This window comes from Dioscorea cayenensis, chromosome 16 (assembly GCF_009730915.1).
Source record: "Dioscorea cayenensis subsp. rotundata cultivar TDr96_F1 chromosome 16, TDr96_F1_v2_PseudoChromosome.rev07_lg8_w22 25.fasta, whole genome shotgun sequence".
Lineage (NCBI taxonomy): Eukaryota > Viridiplantae > Streptophyta > Magnoliopsida > Dioscoreales > Dioscoreaceae > Dioscorea > Dioscorea cayenensis.
The window spans coordinates 23,006,736-23,016,293 of NC_052486.1; the positions used below are offsets into that span (position 1 = coordinate 23,006,736).

The 9,558-nt window shown below is 35.3% G+C and overlaps 2 protein-coding genes across 2 annotated transcripts; one reads left to right on the top strand and one right to left on the bottom strand.

Annotated features, from left to right (window-relative positions):
* The first annotated feature begins 538 nt into the window (after window positions 1-538).
* LOC120278670 (protein TRIGALACTOSYLDIACYLGLYCEROL 4, chloroplastic) lies at window positions 539-3,533 on the top strand. The gene is given in 9 exon segments (XM_039285400.1): window positions 539-802; window positions 805-933; window positions 1,087-1,143; window positions 1,145-1,255; window positions 1,348-1,374; window positions 1,376-1,561; window positions 1,563-1,731; window positions 2,564-2,853; window positions 3,171-3,533. Coding segments are annotated over 9 exon segments (1,338 nt in total). The 5' UTR covers window positions 539-625; the 3' UTR covers window positions 3,363-3,533.
* A 1,151-nt stretch (window positions 3,534-4,684) lies between these two features.
* LOC120279382 (putative invertase inhibitor) lies at window positions 4,685-5,399 on the bottom strand. The gene has a single exon (XM_039286314.1). It carries the CDS (start codon window positions 5,337-5,339, stop codon window positions 4,794-4,796), a length of 546 nt encoding a protein of 181 aa, XP_039142248.1. The 5' UTR covers window positions 5,340-5,399; the 3' UTR covers window positions 4,685-4,793.
* Window positions 5,400-9,558: the final 4,159 nt, after the last annotated feature.

A 9,558-nucleotide genomic window follows, 5' to 3' on the forward strand; every position in this document is an offset into this window, starting at 1 on the left:
ATCATCTTAGTCATCTTTTCCTTTGATGAGACACCACATGCCACGTCATCATCCTCTTGCCATGTCACCACTTGGTTTGTCATATAATACCAATCCTACGTCATCAGACTTAACAAAAACAAAATCCACAAAAACAACAAAAATAAGTGCATAACAAAAAACCACTCCCAGAGGAGAGAGAAAATTTCTAAAAGACTCACAAGACAACATCAGAAAAAATAACCCTGCACTAAGCCCATAACTCAGGGGCTACTAAGCGCACACTCTTTCTGGGTTCTTCAAATTCCAAACTTTTGGTTTTTTTGACTGAGTAAACTGTCTCTTTCAATTTTTGTTTCTTCTAATCAGTAGCTGCACACACCAATGAATATAGTGTTTGTGGTTTTTGAAAAAGAATAAAACAAATATATATATATAATTGTTTTTTATTTTACACCAATAAGAGGTGAGGTGGCATTTAAACTGCTTATAATAGCAAATCCTCTATCCTGCGCCCCAAGTGGGCCCTCTTCAAAACCTCCATTCGTAAAAACAAGGATAGCTTGGTTTCAGCCTTCAGGACGGGGAGATAAACCCCAGCGCGGCGCTGCAGCGAAGAAGAAGAAGAAGAAGAAGAAGAAGAGCAATGGCTAATCTTGGGACTATCATGGACTCCGAGTTCTCGGACTTCCACCTTTCCTCTCCACAGGCCCTCGACGGCGTCGTCCGGTGCGTTCCCGGCGACCCAGCTCCTCCCGCCCTCGCCCGCGCCCCACGCACTATTCGCCCGCAGCAGCTCTCTTTCCTCTCCCAGGCCTTGCCCTCTCGGGCTTATCCCCTCCTTGTCTCCCTTCCTCTCAGAAGGACCTTGGCTCCTTCTCCATCCAATCCTTCATCCATGGCCCCTCCTCCGACAACTGGTGCCGTCCTTCCTTCTCTTTAATTCTGTTTTTTGTGTGTGCCAATTTGGAGGTTGTTTTTCTCTAATGAAATGTTCGATTTTTATTATTTCTGATTATTCAAGGTGGTCAGCATTAACTTGGCAATTTCGTCCAATGAAATTGATATCAAGTATTAAGAACGAATTCATAGTTGGTGATGAGCTAGAGTTTGCCTGCATTCAAAGATATAGCCAAGCACATTTTGGATAAATCTCTGTATGCGTTTGGGATTCTTCTCACAAATTTCTCCGACTCCTGATTCATCCTTGCTGTTTAATTTTGAAAAGCATGGCGACCGGAAGGCGCACCGTTCTAAAGCTGTGTTCATCCACAAAGTATAATTTTTATTTTTAATTTGAAGATCTCTTATATAGTTTTCTGCTGTTTTTGACGTATCCTTATGCTTGTTATGCTTGCTTGAGTGCAGCTTCCCAATCATGATATTACACTGGAAAGCTGCTAGTCCTGATTTGTTTCTGGGCAGCAATGGCATATATTGGGATGTTCCTAATTCAATATCACTAGATGTAGCATCTCTAGTATCTAATTCTGGATTTAAGTACCGTTTTGGTTTGCATAGAAATGGTGGCTCGGCTGAAGCTCGTGATAGTTCCTTGTCGATTGACACACCCTTAGCTCTTTATGCCGGGAATGTGCGCAAAAGCTGCCTTTTCTTTTGAGAAGAGCAAAGACCTTTGGAGAGAAAGGGAGAAAAAGTCTTCCAAATCAAGAAGGGAGAATGTGCCTATCCCGCTGCCGTCGTATGATATCCGCCTCAAAGAACCCCATGCTGCAGTTTCTGGAATAATCGGTAACTACATTGCCTCGTCATCTTATTGACCATGGGAATTACAATTATTTATTTGGCCATACTTTAAGTTCGCATTTTATTCGTTTGTAAATTATAGTTAAGGCTGAAGGTTGTGGATGTTGATGAAAAACACTCTAACCTGACAAAAGCATAATACCATGCATCCAGGGAATGCATTGTGAATAAACACTTTCCCATTGTACAACCTTTCCAATGCCATTGTCTGCATACTTTAGAACGTTGTTGATCATTTGTTCTTAATGGTGGTTCAACTATATTTGAACTGTCTTTGTTTGGAAAATTTTGAGTTGATTAGCTTACTAATATATAGGCTGCTTCTAGCATCTATCCTACAATATAAATCTTGAAGGGGAATTTATTCTGATGTCTTATTGACTTTTTTCTTTTCTTTTTTAACCATAATGCAAAGCAATTTCTGTTTCATCTGTTTGGTATTATTCGGTTTTTAATGTTATGCAGTAGCATATACCTTACTTTATTTTATCTTTTTATGTTTTATCTTGTGACTTAAATATTTCTGAATTATCACAACAAATGTGCATCCATCTGAAGTCAATACTATGTACATAGAAATAATGTGCTATAATTTCCTGGCAATGATTAGTTCAATTGGTTTATACTCTGGCATGATATGAGGGATTTAAGTCTCCTTTTCCTTTATTCAGAGTTCTCATCTCAATATTTATGTCTTACTGTGCCTTTCGTTAGCATCTTACAATTTAGCATTCACAAAATGCCTGATGGAACTGCATTACATTATAATCTCTGATTCTAACCTCTTGAGTTTTATTCCATTTATAAAACTTATTAGGTGCTGCATGTGCGACTTGGTTTGGAGGAAACAAGAGCTTGAATGGCACTTCAAAAGTTCAGTCATTATCTGCAGACTTATTTAGCTCAATATCTTATACACTTCAGCATGGAAAGTTTAAAGATGATTTTAATGATCTTACAAGAATAGATGCTCGCCTAGATATTCGTTCTGCTAAAGCATTTATTAGCGAAGTTGGTCATCTGGCGTATGGCATCTTCAAAGGCCCAGCTGATAGGGAAGTGAACCCTCTTGCTGCCCCACAGCTTAATTTGATCTTTCAGCAGCAGGTATTTGGTCATCTGCACTCTTCTGACATGTTAATATTTTGAGACTCGGCTTTACTTTGGAACTAAAGCATGGCTCCCTTTGCGCAAAAAAATGACTACAAGTGATATAATTTGCATTTAATGTTAATTTTTTCATCAATAACTTGTTATTGTATCTAGATTCCCTTAATGGAAGCAATTTTCTTGTAAAATATAAAGGGCTCAAAAACGTGTTGGACCATTGTGGATAGCACTTACATTGGTTTATGTAATTTTTTCCGAGTAGTTCAAACTTATTTCTGATTGATTTTACATTTGGGCCACCTTTCGTTTCACAGGTGGCTGGCCCTATAGTCTTCCGTGTTGATTCCAGGGTTTCACTCACGCATGGTAAGCAGAAACCTCAAGTAGAGGATATTATGTACGGGCTTAGTTACTCTTTCAGGCTGCTGCAATCTGGAAAAGTCTTGGCCTGGTATTCTCCCAAAAGGAAAGAGGCAATGGTTGAGTTGCGCTTTTTTGAGTTTTAGGCTCACAAAAGCATGAAATCCACCAGCAACATCTACCTTTTTTTTTTGCTCACTTGGTATTCTGTTTTTTCAGTATGCTCATTTGTAAAATCTGTTGGACAGCTAATGAACTGTTCTTAACCTGAGAAGCTGATTCGTGAAAATCTAAATTGAATCTCTGCTTTTGATAAATTTCTGTGTATGTTGATACACTTTAGGTTCATTCAAATATCCCTCATGGAGATCCAAATCAGGGACGTGATGCACTTGGATATGTGAAGTTGATGGCCTTCTTGGTAAGCTGTTGGTCATATAATAATTGGTAAGGTTTTTTAAAACACCTGATTTCGGTTTAGTCTGAATTCAAAAAAACAGCTGTAGAGCTGTGTACATCATTTGCTCTAGGTGCCAGGCCTTGTCACATTCAACACTTTTCTTGTAGTACTGGGAACACTGGGAATACCAGAAGGACACCATTGCTCAGCGATCTTTACAAGCTTCTTGATCAGTTGCTAAACTTCTATGCTTGCTCGTCTATTCAGGTGCCGTTTTTACGTCTTCTTTGTCTTCTTAATCTGACTTCTTTTTCAAACTGCATATAGTGACTGTTTGATATTGTTAGCAACCACCATGCGAATGCAACTAGACGATAATGCTATCAATATTAATGCTTTATGGGCTGCATGACAAGACATGCCCTTCCAAATATCACTAACTGAAATGATTTCATTTTAGCATCATCTTATCCTGTAGAAAAATAAAGTCACTAACCATCTTCCAAGTGGCTACTATAATTCATCATGTCAATCATGAATTATATTTTTTAGTTTTGAAGGTTCTGGACCATTTTTCTGTGCAAAAATAATAATATCTTTCTCATTGTGTCTGTCACTACCTATCACTTCAGTTATCCTCTCAAAAAGCTAAACCCACTACAACTTGTTATTATATATTTCTTTCTTGGATAACTATCGTCATTGTCTTCTCAAATATGGAAGCCTTTTCTTTTTTATGCTGTAATCATTTATAACAAAAGCATGCATAGTTGATAGCATGCTTATCCATGCACTGAAGGCAATGCTTGATCATTTTATTTTTAATTGTCTATTTCATGATAGCTCATATCTATGCCATCTATCAGAATTAAACTGTTTTTACTCCTTCTGCATGAAGTATTATTTTAGTATCTAGAAATTCTAAATCCTATCATTTGCCTGATATCTTTTAATATAGAATGAGCTGCAACACTCTTTTTTTATGCCATATAATTTAAAAAAGACAAAAGAAGAAAGCTTGCAAACATCTGCGTTTGTTATTTAAAAAAGAAAAAATGTTTCATAGCATCTCTGAGAATTTCAGTCATTTTATAGAACAATAGTAGAAGTTAATAGAAGTTAAGCCATTATAGCATTATTAGTACAAACACCAACATTTTGAAGATACAAATACATCTCAGTTATGTTTCAGAAGGTCTAGTATGGTCATAGCAACAGTAGACAACCCTATAGCTTCTGTATTCTCTTGAGTTAAGGGTGATTTCTTCCTTGCCTCTATGAATCCCTGCTCACAACTTTTAGCTTGACTGATGGCCATCGTAAGGCAGTTCTTTGCCACCTCATCCTGCCTACTATTTATATTGTCAACAGCATCAGCTAGAGTGAATAGCATTTTATTGTACAGGGCCTTGCAATGTTGCAAGCCTGAAACAGTGGCTGAGTCCACTGGTTTCTTCTGGAGAAGAGACTGGATTGTGCTCTGACCATTGTAGGCTGCGTCAATTGCCAAGGTGCCAGCGATGTTAGCGAGGCCGCGCTCGTCAACGTCTCCACTCCATGGGTGCCTTAGAAAGTGTGTGACACAGAAGTCATAGTTCACAGCCCGGTTCCTCGCTGCTGCCGCCTTGCATGTCCCCTCGACAGAGGCAACATCAGCGGTTAAGTGTCGTTGGAGGATGCTTGATAGCAAGATGCAGAGAATGGAGCAGTAGATTAGCTTCATTGATGCTTTCTTTCTGTTTTCCTTCACAACTTTCTTCTTTGTGGTTTTGTCCAAAGACCAGTAGTGCTTATATAGGAAGTTTGTTGAGTTAGAGTTAGAGGGAATTAATTAAATTATATATTTAACTTTCTTTTAGTTTTAGTTTATTATTTTGTAGGCTGATGAGTCATGCATTTGTTTCACTACTTACAGTGTGGTTCAGTTTGCAGATATTTTTATATCTGCACTGCCATTGTCTTAATTCATGCCAATTTAGGACACATTTAAAGTGTTTTAGCTGATAAAGAAAACCATGTGCCACTGCCCATAGACTATGATCAAGAGATTTATTATAAAAAAAAAAAATTTGTTTTTGGCTTTACATAGGAAACTTTGGTTTGCAATGGTATTTCAATTTTTCTGATAGTGATTAAAGGAAGAGTAACTTAGACATCACAATGGAGTCAAATATATAGCTTTAAGTTCCATGTGTAGAACCTTTAAAATGCATACGTGTGTATCTGTCTTTTATGTACTCTTCTGTTTGTGGTTGTCTCTTTTTACATTTTTGTTGCAGGGCTAAATAAAAATTGAAAGTGATGGGATTATTAATTAATAAATTAAATATAACAATTGTATTAATTCCATGTTGAAAGTATAACACAAGTGTAGAAATTTAGAATTCTGAAAATGTAAACTTTGTAAATTATAATGTTTAGAAAAATTAATAATTAACACTGAACTGCCAAAATGAATTATCTTCTGACAAATAAATAAATTGAAATTGATGTTGAGCATAAAATAGAAATTATCAAAATAAAATCATTTCGTTTTATTAATTATTTTTTTAAGAAAAATAAATTAATTAAATCTCATTTGATATTGATAAAAGTTTTATTTAAGCAACTATAAGATAGTATACTTATCACTCTCTGGTTTGTTTTGACAATTTAACTAGTTGATTAAAATTTTTAAAGAAGAAAATTAAACAAAAATAATTAACTAAGAAAAAAATTATAATCTATCAAAAAATGATTAATTACCTTATAATAGATCATTAAAAAAAGAAATAAAAAACCAATATACCATTGTTTATGAGTTTATACATTTTGAATATGAAGTTTATGGAAAAAAAAAAAGAATGATGTAGATACTAAATTCTTGCAACTTATTTAAAGAACTTAGAAGGTAAATATACCATTGTTTTTATTTTAATGATCAAATCTTTGAAAAAGAAAACTAATAAGATAATCTTCGAATATTCTGTGTTTTTTTGGGGTAACTCTGGGGCAACTTCACAATCAATCATAGCATTTGATGTTTATCAAACATATCTCAATAAGTTTTGTTTATGGCAATTGAAGGAAACTAAGAGCTAAAGGGATTTAGTTCTAGCCCATATAGTAGGACAAAAATAGGCTTGAATGTTGGTTGCACAGCTTCTTGGTTTTAGTATGCCTTTATTTATTTTATTTATTTATTATTATTATTTTTTTATATGGACGTATTATTATTTTTTTGACAAGAGAACTATAACTAGCTGGGGACGCATCTATGAAGTTTTCTAAAGTAGTAGAGACAGTGGTGTCCACGCATGATTTTATGTGTTGTGTCATCCGCATCTACATCTACCATCTCACATCTCACGAAACATGGATGTATAAAGGATGAGAATCAAATCTCACTCAAACGAAAAGTTTTCTATCACTACTATGATACTCAAATGTACTTTGTTTTCTGATCTGCCGCAACTACTTGAATTTTATAAAACTTTCAATCTCATTTTGCATGTTATTCTTTGTCAGCAGAAAGGATAGACAATTGTGGTTAACCAGGCACATGGCGGCCCAACAACGTCCATTACGAAAGCCCATTAACAGCTATTGTCTAGTACGGCCCATTAAGTCCCAATAAACCTCACATGGCCGCCAGAAAAAGGCATCCCACAAAAAAACATAAATAAATAAATAAATAAATAAATCGTGAACTTCAAATGGCTCTGCAAAATAAAATGACAACGAGGAGAAATACAACGGAAAATGGCTTCGCGAGTAATCAAAAACTAGAAAACCATAAAATGGCCGTTTAAAAGGCAAACATATGACCTTTAGTTGAAGGAAGATTAGCTATAGCTGAAAATTTTACTATTTTTTATATTGCTAACTCAGTCTAGACACATATAGTGTTAAAAAAAGAAGACATTAATGACCACGTGGTCTATTGGTAGTGATTGTGTGCGGGTGGTCTCAGCGCCCATGTATGCACGGACCCAGCTCCCACTTGCTTTGTTGAGACTTGTTCACATTCCTACCTTTCTTAGTTGCTATCCCGTTCATCTTAGCAAAAGGAAAACAACTCTGTATTTGAGATTACACTCCATTGAAATAATTAACTAGCAAATGATATATAAAGTCAGCTTATTTATAAAACAAAGTTTTAATTAGATATGTGGGTAACATATTTACTGTAGAAGAGATGACCAACCTATGGCCAATATATATCCAAAATCTGAAGAAATTTTCATTTGAAGGTTTTGTTTGGTTGGTAAGTTGAGTTTAAGGGAATCTTTTTTTTTAATAATTAGCTTTAATTTGTGGGTTTGAGTTGAACTCCATATCACGGAGGAGAAAATGATGTTAAAATATTCTAGAACTTGAGTTATTGGTTTATCTTAGATTGAACATAATGGTACATGTATACTAAATCATGAATAGTCCTTGGTCAACAACTGCTTCTGCAAACTTGAGAATCAAAGGACAGTTAAACACTCAAATTATAAAGTTAAATTAAATATCTGTCTCCGGCTTTGTTCACTGAAGTAATACATATCAAGTCAAGTAGAGATTAATAGTACTGATAATTCGAATACATTTTTAATGCTGTATATATATATATATGTTGGTAGACATTTTTATTCCATGACACACTTTCCAACGTGTTATTTCTGATTTGGAGTAGGTCGGAGAGTGAGGTTGGTGTTGATCTTCTTCTTGAAGGAGTTTTGCTAGTTGATCTTCTTCCGCTGATCGAGGTAGCGAAGGCCGCGCATGCGTTGCAGAAAATCTGTGTCAGGTTTTGTTTCAATCAGCGAATTAACATTTTGAAGATAGAACAAGAATTAAGTCAAATTACAAAGACAAGAAGTATTAGTTTTAATGCTTAGCATTGTTTGCTTGTTCAGAAAGAAAATTAAAGAGGATTGTTAACTAGTTCAAAAGTATAATCACATGGAGTTAAAAAGAAAATGCTTTATAATGATCTCTTAATTAATTTGTCTGTCGGATCTCTACAAAACCATGCAAATTAAGTCTTCAAATGGGTGTCCCACTTATATATAATAATAATAGTAATAATATATTTGTCTTCCAAAACATTGTACTCATCATGACCTTTTGAGGATTATTATTATCATATCAAATTCCCAAATTTCAAAAAAATAAATAAAATAAAATAAAAATAAAAATAATAATAATTTATTATATCATTCACACAATATATGTTGTTACATCAATAACCCTTCAAACAAGAGAAATGCTATTCTCACCAAATATTAATGAATGGGCCGAATTCATACACCGAACGACGTGGATACCTACGTGGAATCCACGTCAACCCATTTCTCTCTATAAATTCTTTACCAGCCTAGCAGTAATTAACCAGTACTGTGACATATAGGCAAACAAGACAAGGTTGAAAGATCAATGCAGCCACTGTGGACCAATAGCTGTATATGTTGCTACATATATATTTATTAATTATTTAGTGTTCCACATGCACGGTGTAATCAAATTAAGGTCACTCTGCATGACACTACTGTCAAGCATGTTGTTCCGGATTTGGAGCTGTTGGCGGTCAAAAGAGTGAGCCTGACTCTGTTGATCTCCTGCTTGTCTTTGATGTTCTTATATATATATAAGAACATCAAAGAATAGCTGGGAAACCTGTGAAATTAAAATGATGGTAGTGCAACAAACCTAAGTGCAATTAATATATATATATATATATATATCAATATCTATGTACGGTACCTGAGGGCCTTTAGGACCAGTCCTCCACCAACTGAGGAGCTAGTTTGAGTGGCATGGCACAAAATAGCAATTCTTTACAGCCATACGACTTATGTAGTCCTTCTCCACCAACTGCTCAGAAGGCTGCTGCTCCATCTCCTTCTTTCTCTGTGTTTCTTGAGCTCTCTATCTGCAGAGATTTTTGGCCAGAGGAGTAAATATATAGAGATTAG

Coding starts and splice junctions, on each gene's coding strand:
- LOC120279382 (XM_039286314.1), bottom strand. CDS start 5,339: ATGAAGCTAATCTACTGCTCCATTCTCTGCATCTTGCTATCAAGCATC.